Genomic DNA, 14,793 nt, shown 5'->3' with positions numbered 1-14,793 from the left:
TAGGACTTGCTCTGTGGAGCCTCCTCCTGCAGACTGAGCTGCAACATCTCCTTGGCTATTTAGCACAGTAGCACAAGCCCTGTTAGCACAAGTCTGTGGACCTGGGCTGGGAGGCTCAGTCTCTGATGTGGAGTAGATATGCCTTGTGAGTGACTTCTGAAAGTCACATAGGAGGTCGAGTAGAACTGGAAGCTGAACCTAGATTTTCTGAAGCCAGTCCTGCATCTTAACCACACAGCTGTAAGTTCTCAGTGAGCAAAGTTGGGTGATGTGATGGTAAAAACAGCAGTGCCCTGTTAACATCAGTGCACTTATCATTCCTTCTGCTAATAGAGCTAATTGAGTGATTGTAATGCAGCAGTGAGAGGTTACTCATAAGAAGCCTGGCACTGGAAGCTGAAACAGAGGTCTGCCTGGCACTGGAAGCTGAAACAGAGGGCTTGCAGTCAGGACAAAATGTTAACAGTGAGAAGCATGGGGCTAGTCCTAGGTATGTTCGCAACATCAGTCACAGAATCAAACTTAAGCTTCCCAAGCATGTTCAATCCCTAGAAAACAGGGAAATTCTGAAGGGAACCATGTCCAGTCCTCCTCTGCTAGATGGTCCATTTAAGGCTCAGGATGAGATATGTGTTGGATGTGACTCTCAAAAATAGACTTGTTACTTCTGAATAATTTGTGGTGGAATGAAAAACTAATTCCACTGCAGCAAACTACAAGAACGTACTGAAATGTTTCAGTAGATTTATTGAAATGGCAGGAGCTGATTACATTGTTACAATGATGGTATGTATTTGTGCTGTAATAATTCATGTAGTGATGAATTTACCATTTCTTTTTCTGTTTTAACAGATATATCAGAAGCTGGTACTAGAGGCACCTTAGATACAATTAAAGGCGTGAAACGGAAAAAGATTGTAACTGAAAATCATCTGAAAAAGATACCAAAATCGCCTTTGAGGAACCCTTCTCAGGCCAAGCATAAACAAAATGTAGAAGAATCTTTTTCGACTAAAATTCTTCCTGATGCTTCAGAACATTTACAGGCAAAGAATCAGTTACCTGTACAAAATGGAAAAAAATGTGTGAAACAAAATGGAGAAACATTGAGTAGCAAGGTAACTGACGAAAAGTTGAAATCTGAGACATCAATGCAGACAAAGCTTTCATTGTTACATAAATCCTTGGATTTGAGTAGGTGGACAGCAGAAGACTGTGATACAAGCCAATTGAACTTGCCAGAGAAGGAGCCTCTCTCTAATTCCATGTCAATTAAATCAAAGACTGACAACAATGAATGTATTAATTTTGTTGATTGTAGTACTTCATCCTCATGTACAAGTACTGCATTCGATGTCTTATTAAAAGCTATGGAGCCTGAACTGAACACCTTAGCACAAGAGTGCCCTCCTTGTGGGATGCAAATAGAAAAAGTGAGACCAAATAAAACTACAAGCGCCTCTTCAAGTTTCCCATCCAATACAATGAGTGTCCAAAATCATTTTGCTTTGTCACAGCAAGAGTTTGTAGCTGGATCACCCTACTACCCTTGTGCTTCACATAATGTGCATACAGTAACATCAGAGAGGAATGAACAAGCACGGACCCAGGCAGTTTCTCATGCACAAGAACAATTTATTGCTAAAACTGGACAGCAAAATCAAGAGTTTGTTGTGTGTCCAGGTTTCACTAGATCACTGGTATGTCAGCAGGGTCAAGATAACTCCAAACTCCAACAGATTTACAGTATAGCAGTAACCTCTTCTGTACACCCGCCCTCATCTACTGTTACTCAGGTTTTTCCTCAAACCCAGCTACTAGCTAATTCATCTTCATCTTTACCAATTAATCCATCTCATTCAACACACTTACCTGTAGCTCCCTTGTATAATTCAGCCCAAATAGCATCAGTTGTCAACCATGGTGTAGAACAAATATGTAATCTTCTGAAAGACCAGAAACCTAAAAAACTAGGAAAATATGTTTGTGAGTATTGTAATAGGGCTTGTGCCAAGCCTAGTGTTCTCCAAAAGCATATCCGATCTCATACAGGAGAGCGACCATATCCATGTGTGACATGTGGATTTTCATTTAAAACCAAAAGTAATCTATACAAGCACAAAAAATCTCATGCACATGCAATCAAACTTGGACTTGTTCTTCAACCAGAGTCTGGTGGTTTATTCCTATCCCATGAATCAGACAAAGCACTTAGTATTCATTCAGATGTGGAAGAAAGCTGTGAAAGTGAAGATGAAGGCACTGCTGATGAAAGACAAGATGATCAAGGATCCTTAGAACTGGAACCTGCACAAATAATGAAGATAATTTCAAATTCTGAAACATTTCGGAAAGGTAGCCCCCTTCCACTAAGCAATCCAAACTGTATAATAGGTGACTCTTCATTGCATGACACAGAACCACAAGTTAGGGCAGCTTTACCTAAAGTAGTAGTTCATCCTGTGAATGTTTCTCCTTTAAGGGCAGATAGTCCAAAAGTAACAGACTCCACACCTGAGCTTGCTGCAGCACAGAGACAAGGAGATTTTAAAGTTACAAATATAAAATCAAATTTAACGCTCTTGGCCTCTTTCAAGGAGACAGATGTTAAGCATCACCAAATAACAGATATGGGTCCGTTAGAACAGGTTGGGTCTGCTGTTGGAACAGGGCATGCACAGCTACAAAGACAACAGGCAACTGATTGCTCCCAGGAACAAGGTAAATGTCTTTTGAGCCCTAGGAGTTTAGGGAGCACTGATTCGGGTTACTTTTCACGTTCTGAGAGTGCAGATCAAATAATGAGTCCACCAAGTCCTTTTGTCAGGGGATTGCCCACCTCAGAAAAAGACCCAAATAAAAATCTGCCCTCTGTGCCACGAATAAGTGCCACGGTGGCATCTGTTGTGCAAACAGCTTGTAGTGAAAAACATTTACCTCTCTCTGGTCAAATGCGACCACCAATGGCAACCAAAATGCTCGAGGAACGCATCTCAAAGTTAATATCAGATAATGAAGCTGTAGTGGATGACAAACAGTTAGATAGTGTGAAACCAAGAAGAACATCCCTTTCAAGAAGAGGCAGTATAGACTCACCAAAATCATACATATTTAAAGACTCCTTCCAGTTTGATTTGAAACCTATGGGAAGAAGAACTAGTTCAAGCTCTGACATACCAAAGTCTCCCTTCACACCAACTGAGAAATCAAAGCAAGTTTTTCTTCTGTCTGTACCATCCCTTGACTGTTTACCTATAACCAGAAGTAATTCCATGCCTACCACCAGCTATTCAACTGTACCTGCAAATGTAATACCACCTCCTCATCCAATTCGAGGAAGTCAATCGTTTGATGATAAAATTGGCTCTTTGTATGATGATGTCTTTCTCTCGGGGCCTGTCACTCCTCTCCCCCAAGGTGGACATACTCGTACTCTTGTTAGACAGGCTGCAATAGAAGACTCTTCAACTAATGAAAGCCACACTCTTGGGTCAATACGGTCTGTAGAAGAAGGTTATCATGGATGTAATTTGTCTAATGAACTCTCATTGCCAAGGAGCAAGTCACTTGCCCAAGTATCAAATTTGGAAAAAGTAAAGAAATCGCATCCAGGACGAGGGACAATGTTTGAGTGTGAAACTTGCAGAAATAGATATAGAAAACTGGAGAATTTTGAAAACCACAAAAAATTTTACTGTTCAGAGTTGCATGGACCAAAAACCAAGGCAGCTGTTCGAGAGCCTGAACATAAAGTAGTCCCCAGCACGACACAACCTCAAATTCTGCACTACAGAGTTGCCAACTCAACTGGTGTCTGGGAACAAACACCACAGATAAGAAAAAGAAGGAAAATGAAAAGTGTTGGAGATGATGACGAGCCACTGCAAAGTGATACTGCCATATCATCAAAGAGTACTGAGGGTCAAAGTAAGCCAGGAGATTTTCCCAGTACGTCTAACCCTAATGCAACCATAGTTGGTTCACAACAATATGGTAGCAGTCCACTTCAGAGGTCTCAAATTCAGCTTGTGGCTCGAGGCACAGAACAAACCAGTGAGCCAAAGATCTCTCCACTTATGGAAAAGCAGACAAGTTCAACTGCACAAGAAAAGCTAGAGCTGAAAAGACAAGGAACTGGAATTTCAGTAATACAGCACACTAATTCATTGAGCAGACCCAGTTCCTTTGACAAAGCAGAATCTTTTGAAAGAGTGTCACCCCTTTCTTTTCAAGATGTTAAGGCTGTCAAGCACCATTCTTTGAACACAGTTGTAGTTCAGGAGGAAAGGCGTTCTCATTTCAATACTTCCCAGGATCATCAACCAGTGCCAGCAGAAGTACCCAGAGTGAAACTTCAGGAAAGTCAAATAGTCTCTAACGAAAGAAATATAGTAATGCAACCATTAAAATTAGTTCGTCAACATAATATCCAGGTTCCTGAAATACTGGTTACAGAAGAACCAGACAGGGACCAAGAAAACCAATTCAGTGATCATGAAAAAACAGATAAGTTTAATTGGCCTCAGCGTAGTGAAACACTGTCAAAATTGCCAACAGAAAAACTGCCACCGAAAAAGAAAAGGATCCGGTTGGCTGAAATTGAGCATTCTTCAGCTGAATCAAGCTTTGACTCCACACTTTCTAGAAGCTTGAGTCAGGAGAGTAGTTTATCTCATGCTTCTAGTTTCTCGGCTTCATTTGATAAAGATGATGTTTCTAAAACCGAGACTGCGTTGATTCCTGCTGGTTCAAATACACTTGGCGTGCCTGCTCCTCCTAGCAGAGAAATGAGACGTGCTGCGTCAGAACAAATTAACTGCACACAACCATCCATGGATGTTGTAGATTACAGAAGTAAATCTTTTGATTGTGGAACTATGTCTCCATCAAAACCTAACCTACTTGGAGAGAGGTCTTCTCCAAAGTTGTCATCTGGTTGTGGAATTACCGGACATGTGCCGCTGTTAGAAAGGAGGCGGGGGCCACTTGTAAGACAGATATCTTTAAATATTGCTCCAGAAAACTCTCTGCCTCTGTCTAAATCTTCATCTTCGTTTGAAATATCTCATGCAACAGAAATGTCCACAGTGGCAGCTCACAGGTTGCAGACCTCTAGTAAAGGTTTAGTAGAGTTTCCTTCAAGTTCTCAGCATTCACAGACTTACTCTAAGCTTTTGCATGTATCTCAATCAGTAACACAAAATTGTAATCCCCTTAGCCTGCATTCTGCAGCACAACCTTTAGGTCCTGTTTTGCATAATCAGGGACAGCAGCCCTCAACACAGCATTCACAGATTTCTATTAAAGTACTGGCACCAGGAGAACAAGTAGACCCAAACACCTTTTCTGGTCCATCTGTTGAAAAGGAGCATTACTTTGCACCCAAGTATCAGCTTCAAGTTAAAGCATTGCATGTAAGCACGTCATATTCTTCAAAACCAGTAACAGCTGGTATCCCAACCTACACTCTTCCTAGTCAAATTGATGTGGACCAGAGTGGGACTTCATTATCTATACCTACTAAATTAGCTGACAGTATATCTAACCTTTATTTAGTGCCTCCCCTAAAACACAAGATATCTGAAAACTCCAGTGGTCAAATACATCACATTCCACCGTTTGTGGTTCCTGTTCGTATTCATAGTAATGTTCCATCTTACGGATTTGCTACAGTTACACCTCTTCCCCAAATTTTAGTGACCCAGGATCAGGTGAATAAGTCTGTCTGTAAAACAAATGTAACAGTGCCAATGCTGGAAGGTAAAACTCCACTGCCAAAATTACACAGGGATCATCAGAGGGTTTTGTCAAATCCGCAGTCAGCCTCTGTATTTGATAGTTCACTTTCTGAGACTGGAAGCAGTAACTCAGCATTGTCAAGTTCCATGAATATTATTCAGAAATTACCAGTGAGCGGACTCTTCCCCCAACCAGAAGCTGCAGCTTCAAGTAAACGCATGCTCTCACCAGCCAACAGTTTAGATATAGCCATGGAAAAACACCAAAAGCGTGTTAAAGATGAAAGTGGACTGGCTTGTACAACAGATGCTAAATCAATGTTTCCATTGAACTTTCGAGCCACAGACTCTAACAGACAAAAGAAGCCAATTTTGGTGCGACAGATTTGCACCACAGAGCCTCTTGAAGGTCTGTTACTAGAGCCTGATGTTATTCCACAGCATGAAAAAAGCAGTGAATTTAGCAGTTCACCAGATGTGCTACTGACTGACCACCATTCCTCCGAAAGTGTTAAAAATGGAGTTTCTGAAACTATAAAGGAGTCACCAGAATTTGAAAATCTTACACCTTCTGTACCTCCAAGTTCTGCTGGTAGAAAGCTATCTGAAGCTCCTGCAGCGAACAATCAGACTACCCTCCTGAAGGCTTTGGGTAACAGTCAAGGAAGGTGCTCTCCAGGAGTTAATAAGGAAGAAAAGCAAATTCATACCCAAGTCCAGGCAAACCCTGCAACTACTCTGTCTTCTGTGGCAAATGCAGGGGATATGCAACAGCTGTCATTTCCAAGCCTAAAGACTTCAACAAATTTCACATGGTGTTATCTATTAAAAAGAAAGCCATTACATTTGCTACAAAATGACCAAAAAACTTCAGCATATTCTACTTGGACTATTAGTCTCAACAATCCCAATCCGCTTGGTTTGTCAACAAAGGTTGCTCTTTCCCTCCTAAATTCAAAACAAAAAGATGAAAAACCACTATATACTCAAGCAATATCAACTCATTCCAGATCCGATGTGTTGGTCTACTCAAGCAAATGGAGAAACAGCTTAACTAAGGTATTTAAAGTACATTTAATGTATATTTGTTTTATACATACAATTTGTTTCAAGAGTAGTTGCTTTAAAAGGCATACTGCATTTATATTTTGAATAATGTAACAGGCCTTGATTTTTCCTATAAATTAATTATATGCATAACGTGTTTGCTGGGCTGCACTACTATAAAGATGTGCTATTTAAAAAATACCCATTTTCATCCACATCCTTATAGTACATGAAGGCATTCAAATGTTACCACCTTGCAGTGGAGAAAGTAGTCAGTTTTTAATGATTACACCAGTTAACTTTTGAGGTCGGGGTATGGTGGAAGGATGTGGAAATATTTTTAAAGCAATAACCCGTTGAAGTCCTTCTGGCTGTGTCTGCACTTAGAGAAAACTTAGAAATAGCCATGCTATTCAAAAAGGACCCCCATTTGGATGAGCCATTTCAAAAAGGACCCCCATCTGGATCAGCCGCGCAGGAGCGAAAAGTAGCAATTTTGAAGTGCCACGGCCAGCAGCATGCTAATGAGGCACCGAATATGCATTTCAGCACCTCATTAGTATTCTTCGAAATGGCCATTAGCATGGCTATTTTGAAGTTTTCTCTAAGGCTACATCTACACTAGCCCAAAACTTCGAAATGGCCATGCAAATGGCCATTTCGAACTTTACTAATGAAGTGTTGAAATACATATTCAGCACCTTATTAGAATACCGGCAGCCGCAGCACTTCAAAATTGACACGGCTCGCCGCCGTGCAGCTCGTCCAGATGGGGCTCCTTTTTGAAAAGACCCTGGCAACTTCAAAATCCCTTTATTCCTAACAACAGATGGGAATAAGGGGATTTCGAAATTGGTGGGGTCCTTTCGAAAAGGAGCCCCATCTGGACGAGCCGTGCGGCGGCAAGCCTTGTCAATTTCGAAGTGCCACGCCTGCTGGCATTCTAATAAGGCACTGAGTATGTATTTCAGCGCTTCATTAGTAAACTTCAAAATGGCTATTTGCATGGCCATTTTGAAGGTTTGGACTAATGTAGACACAGCCTAAGTGTAGACGTAGCCTCTGTGACACAAAAGGGTAACTTTTTACCCTAGCCCCCACATACAGTGAAAAGATAAATTTTAATTTGTTTTAATTTGAAAAAATATATATACTCTGATAGAAAATAAGCTTTTATTAGTAGCTCACTATCCTCATGTCTCTCCAAAGCAGGCAAGCTTACATTGCTGCTTCTAATGCTGATGTCCTAGGCATTACCATTCTGGAGGCTTACCTGGCTGCTCAAAAACCAGATAGTTTAGGCCAACCAAAATGTGCATTTGGTTACACACCTTCTAGAACAGAACAATAATAGGGTGCTCCATCGTAAGGACTGGGAGAACTCAGGCTAACAATCCCAATTACTGAAGCAGCACACCTGAGTTGGATCAGTTAATTCGCTATAAAGGGCAGTAACTGGCTGTAGTGAAGGAGGAAGCCTAGTAAACTGGAAGAAGTGAGAGGTTTCTTTGGAGGAGAACCCTGATACTGGGGGGGTTTAGTAGTCAGAGCCAGAAATTTGAGGCTCCGGCTAAGTAGGCCTGGAAGTTGCACTGGAGACTTCTGGAAGTAAGCAGGCTTCATAAGACAGACCTGGGACAAGAAGCAGGAAGAACCTGGGTATGGCCTGACAAGGTCTGATGGGCTGTGCTGTGGGACCTTCAGCCTGATTTTGGAATTTCATGTATGTGAATAAATATGAAGCTTTGAGATAAGTGATGAATGGACAAGAAAAGATCAATTGTTGTTTGTTTAAAAAGCCCATTAAGTGAGAAATTGTTAACAGGGCATTGCAGAGCCTGCCCTGGGCAAGCGGTACATGTACCCACTTGTATATGCTCAAGTGTGTGTTGTGGGTGTTTGTTTTTTAAATATATTAATGGATTGCATAAGAACATAAGAATGGCCATACTGGGTCAGACCAAAGGTCCATCCAGCCCAGCATCTCATCTGCCGACGGTGGCCAATGCCAGGTGCCCCAGAGAAGGAGAACAGAAGACAATGATCAAGTGATTTATCTCCTGCCATCCATCTCTTGCCCTTGTTCTGAAGGCTAGGGGCACCATACTTTATCCCTGGCTAATAGCCATTTATGGACCTAACCTGCAAAAATTTATCAAGCTCTTTTTTAAACCCTAATAGAGTCCTGGCCTTCACAGCCTCCTCAGGCAAGGAGTTCCACAGGTTGACTGTGCGCTGTGTGAAGAAAAATTTCCTTTTATTAGTTTTGAACCTACTACCCATCAATTTCATTTGGTGTCCCCTAGTTCTTGTATACGGTGATCATCATTCATTTCTGTTCATGTTTTAGTGCAGAGTGAAAAGTTACTCAAACTCCAAATGACCAAAATGTGCACATTCACAGATTATTATACTCTAATAGAAATTCTGATCTCATGTGAGCAGCACCAACTGCTATGAGCCACTCAGAAAAAGCCATTTTTCAGGACACTCAAAACGATTCGATAATGAGCTTTATAGATATAAAATATGCGGTATTGCTGCAGTGTATAGTAATAGCTCATATTTTATAAACATTTGTATTGTAGCCATTTATATTGCCTCTAACTCAGTTAGCTGTGCTTAGATATTAGAGTGTACAAGACAATCCTATGAAAATTGTATTGAAGTCGCATCGAATTAACTATTTTGAACTATATTCTCTGAACTAAAACAGAAATCTTGTAATGACCCATAATATCTGGCAGCATTCAAAATGCATCTATTTCAAAGAAGGATCCATTACTTTCTAGCTGAAGGTACCATATAGTATAATAGTATATTGTTCTCAGACCTCAATGCTTTTACACTATTGTGGTGTTCACACAAATGAAACACTAACATTAGCTCTCACTAGCTATTGTGCAAGCTTCCTGTACAGTTTTGACTTCTCAATCTTGTTGTTCCAGTCAGGGGCTGCTGCTCAGCTTGAAGCTGTCAGATGGGCTGAATAATGTGAGGGCTTTCTGTTGGGGACCTGTGAGCCACTTAAGGAGTCTGCTGCTCTTTTACAGCAGATTCTGTGCCAGTGGTGTTAATCATATTTATGTGGGACATACATATTGTTTTGAATGTGTCCTTACCTCTATAGATTTAATGGGTTCTTTGGAACAATATCAACCAGTAATATGGAAAATTCTTAAAAAAGCAGTAACCACATTTTAAATGACATCTTGGTAATTATTTCATCTGAACAATCAAATTGGTAGTGGCGAGGGGCAATGTTCCCTCTAATTTTTTTCCATCCCTGTGCAGAATAAAGTTTATGTTCACTAAGGCATGTGTGGCTGTACACCACCAGTAGAAACACGTGCTGCCAGCTCTGGACACTGGGCTAATCAGCTGGGTTGCATTTCAGTCTCTCTTGGGTGGCCACCTAAGTGCACAGTTTGTAGGGAACCCTACCTTCCTTCCTCCTTCCCTCCCTCCTTCTCATCAACCTTATTTCAGCTAGCAATGATGTCAAGTGAGTTAGCAGCACACCCGTGGACAACTGCTCAGTCACACAATATTCACATTATATGATCGAATACTTGCAAAATCGTTTACAAACAACACTGCTTTTACATAGAACGTGTTAACACATTTAAATAGAAGTTATGGCACAGTCTTCTCGCAGTATAAAACTGGCCAAATGGAGTTCTGTCCAAAAACTGTTTTAATGTAGGAATAAATGTTTTATGAAAAGCACTAAACTTCCTGAGACTTTTTGCAATGGCCATGTATTCCAGTGTTAGTCATACAAACAAGCCTGTATGCTTATTTGCACTGAATTTAGTGTTTTTAGTAACTAACATACCTTTCTGAGATTAAATTAAGGGAACTCTGCCTTGAGAACTTATCTATATTGATACTACATCACTAAACCGCATATTATAAACTGACAAAAAGAGTCGGTGTTTATATAGTCTTCCTGAATTTGTTGTCCAGGCACTGAACATTTAATTATTTGAAAAATGTAGAAATGAGCACATTGAGTTGTTTCATCTTATAAAGGAAACCACGCACTGTACAGTACAGTTTGAGATTCCTCCTTATATTTTTCTGTCCTGTTTTACCTGATTTGAGTTCTGTGCAAGCTTTCTTTTTTCTTTTCTTTTTGGGTTCAGCTGTAAGACTTTCACAATAGCTTGAGAGATCAGTATATCTATAGTCACACCAAGAATTTCTAGAATATGCAAAATTATTATTTGGGTAATTAAAAATGATTATTTTGGATTCAATCTTCCATGTACTGGAAGCACAGCATTGTTTGTGCTGTGGCTATTTGGGAATTGACCATGGCTCAACAGGCCCTGATATTGCTGTGGAGGGAGCATACCCACCATTTGGCTAAGTGTACACTAGGAATGGACAATTGAATGCTTAGGTTGGATCTTCCGGGGTGCTGTTTCGTTCACGTGCACGCATTCCAGGGTCAATGTCAAACCTGGAACTCCTTGAGAGCCAGAAGGATTAAGGAATGTCGGCGAGAGGAGCTCTCCCTTTGGCATTCTGCAGTGAAGACAGGGACCAATACTGAGGGCTACAAAATCAATTTTAGGTATACAATTGGCATACCTAAAATTGTGTAGCAGCCGTTGACATTCCCGGAAAGTGTAGACGTAGCCTTTGAGGGGAAGAAGTGTTGCTGGTCAGTAGCAAAGGCCGTAGTTGAAGAGCTCCAAAGGGAATTGTCTAGTACTTGGTGCTCAAGAGAAGGCTCAGATACAAAATGTTTGGAGGTCAGGAGAGATGTATTGTATGGCCTGGGGGAGGGAGTGGAGGAGGAAACAGTCCTTCAGAATTGCAAGAGGAGCTGTAAGGATATTCTGTTAAGCTTCTGTAGGCAAGAAAGTATTACGCTGAAATCCTGGCCCCGTTTAATGACTGAAAGTTTTACCATTAATTTCACAGAGGGTGAAGATTTAGCCTTTTGTTTTAACAACAAAAATGTGCATATTGATATAGAACAGTTTTAACAATTGAGAGCAGCCTCTCCAAAAACAAACCCATCTGCACGTATAATGAAGAAAATAATTTCAGTTTAGCTTATAAATACTGAATAACAATGTTCTGAAAATATTTTGACAAGTGTCCTTTAAACAGTGGCTGCTATCTTATGTGCCATCATTCACATTTACACTTATTCTGCTACCAAAGAAGCATAATTATTGTTTTTTTTTCCCACTTTATATGCTGATTTTTTTCTTAAGTATATTATTGTAGAGAAGCTGGAAGGAAATTCATCCCCATTTCTTCAGATTCTGACTGATGTCAAATTGAGGGACTAGTGCTTCTACATAGAGAAATTGTGAAAGAAGAAAGCAATGCAAGAAATCCTCAAGTGGAAGTTTAATGTGTACCTCAGATTGTGTGAAGGTTAGGGTAAGAAAATAGAAATGAAGGATTAATGAGACCTAACATACCTAGCATGTACCTTACAAGCAGAGGAGTTTCAGCTATTTCCTCTAGTCTGAATCAGATTGTTTTTCTGGCTGCTCAAAATGCTATTACTATATCACCACTCTTCTGTACTCATCACAATCCTCTCTTTAGACATTAGATGTCAGGAGAAGAATGAACCTATATTGAAGTAAATGCAGACAATAAGGAAATCCAGGGCCCTTGTCTTCACCATTTACTGGACCAGAGGAAATAGCATGGGCATGGACCATTGATTAAAAGTACATACCAAGCATGTGGTATAATGGATGAAGGGCTGTTGCTATTGAAGAAAATAAATACAACATGTTCAAATTAATTAAAGGCCCAGTGAGCTAATGAAGTGTCTTCGACAGAAGAAATGGCTGCTTAGTCTTGATTCCATTTTCTTCCCTCAACATTACAAGCTCAATCACCTGATATTATCTGTGATATCTCGTTAGCACACATTCTCTCTCTCTCAACCATAGATATTACCTAATTTTGTGCACTGCACTATTTTAACGTCTGATTCCCTCCCTGAGGCGTTGCTTGTACATTCCACTGGAAGGATTTTTGCCATCGGTAGGCTGAAGAATGGAAAATACCTACTAGTGAAATAATTTCCTTTCTTGGATTATGTGTGACAAGAAGTTAAATCAGAACAGCTTCTCAAGATATTAAAAACATTTTCCCCAGACAGTTCTGTGCCAGTGGGGGGAAAATGATTGAGTATTATAACGTGAAAGTTATAGCTCTGGAAGACTTTGGCTCTGGTTATGGCTTTCCATGGGACAGTTATATGAGTAGCAGTTGCTGTTAAATGCTGGTCTCTCCTGCATTCAGCACTCTGACTCCAGTTTTATACCTCTAACTGAAGTTGGTTGATTTAGTCTGGCACAAAACTGGAATCATCCAGAGGTGAATCAGGCCCTTTGTCTCCCGTCATAAAGGAAGGGGGAATATCCACTGAGAGGACTGCCAGGAATTAGAAATTGAAGAAAGCAAAGCAGCAGTCATGTAGAACATTGAAGACTAACAAAATGATATATTTTGTGATGAGCTTTCATGGTCTGTTCCACGAAAGCTCATCACTTAATAAATCATTTTGCTAGTCTTTACAGTGCTACACGACTGCAGTTTTGTTCAAATACAGACTAACACAGCTACCTCTCCATTACTAATTGAAGAAAGGGAATGTTACTGCCTAGTAAAATTTTCCTTATCCACTGATCACTAGCTGTTGTCCATTTAGATTAGGAGTGAGGTACATTAGTGGACTGTACTGCCTCTGTCTGCAATTGTACAGATCCTTCTTCTTGGTGGTCACTCGATAATGAGTAGGACGTCTTCATGTCACCGTCCTACTTGTGAGTCCATTGATGGCTGATCAGCACAAATCTGGAGCCGCAGATCTTATCAGAGAAGGCACAGGTGGAGTAGCTGCTGGGGGTGCGTGGCAGAGTTTTTGCTACTGTTTTCTTCTTCTCCGCCTCCCTTCATCTGAGGGCACCTTTTCTAGCTCCCTCCCCATGTGGGGTGAGCAGAGCAAATCCTAAATAGGGCTGCTCAGTTGTGGGTGCAGCAGCCAGACCATTTCTAGCACCTCAGTCCTTGAAATGAAACATCTGATTTATATATCCACCGCCTATGTGCTGAAAGCTTCCAGATCTCACAGTCTTTCTCCAGTCACCAGAAGCTTATTTTGAGCAGAGTGGTATGCAAAGGAATACACCTGTGTGTAACTTCTTTTCACGTGCGGGAGGAATTCTACACTGCAGCCACCACATGATCCTTGACATATGGAAGGCCCAGGTCCAGTGGAATGGGATCCACAATGATTGGGAGTCTCCTGTTTGCTACAGCCTTCATCTGCCTTCACAGTTGATGTAGCATTACCCTTGCTATCCTCCGCCTGTTCTGACATGGAGGACTTTTAGGATCTTTTTTTGTCTGGATCCTCCCCTGTGGGCTTTCTGCCATGGGTGACCTGCCGGGAGTACGAAACTCCCAAAGGCATCACTCTGGGGTTCACTGGAACACACAAGCCCACTCACCACGACAAGATGATGATCCAGAGAGTGGGTGTATGGATGAAGAAAGGACCTGAGTCTTCATAACTGTCAATCTGGTACTTTTCACGAACACGATTTTACAAAAATAAATAAAAATGCAGATTTTCCAGGTTACCTGGTGATGCCTGCAGTTCTCTTCGAGAAATTCAAATAACCTTTCTGCAATAGTACAGAAGTTTTGCTTACTGGAGTTACACTGGAGACAATTAGTTAAAGTGGGAAGCAGGATGGTAGTTTTGAACGGATGGATTAGCATAGCTGTCTCACCACCATTATGTAGACATCATATATTCATAAAAAGTGAAATTTCACCTTAGTGCAGGCAACCCAAGATGTTTTAAGCTACATACACCTATTTCATATTTTCTTTTCTTTCTTTTTATACAATTACAAATGTACAGGAGAAAAAAATTAATTCATGTAAGTTTCAAAGATCAAGCTCTTAAAAGTCAGCAAATTCCAGGTGCTGAATATGGTCACAAATTGTTGAT

At 40.7% G+C, this 14,793-nt stretch overlaps 1 protein-coding gene across 3 annotated transcripts in view; it reads left to right on the top strand.

The window, feature by feature from the left end:
• HIVEP1 (HIVEP zinc finger 1) overlaps positions 1-14,793 on the top strand; it is a 181,394-nt gene that overhangs the window by 140,463 nt on the left and 26,138 nt on the right. For all 3 annotated transcript variants that reach the window (XM_074987679.1, XM_074987681.1, XM_074987680.1), the window contains exon 4: positions 853-6,797. In XM_074987679.1, coding sequence (XP_074843780.1) covers positions 853-6,797 — 5,945 coding nt within the window. The remainder of the gene's footprint in view (positions 1-852; positions 6,798-14,793) is intronic.

The sequence above is a fragment of the Carettochelys insculpta genome, chromosome 2, assembly GCF_033958435.1.
Source record: "Carettochelys insculpta isolate YL-2023 chromosome 2, ASM3395843v1, whole genome shotgun sequence".
Classification (NCBI taxonomy): domain Eukaryota; kingdom Metazoa; phylum Chordata; order Testudines; family Carettochelyidae; genus Carettochelys; species Carettochelys insculpta.
The sequence above is the reverse complement of the archived record's forward strand: the minus strand, read 5'-3'. Positions and strand labels throughout refer to the sequence as shown.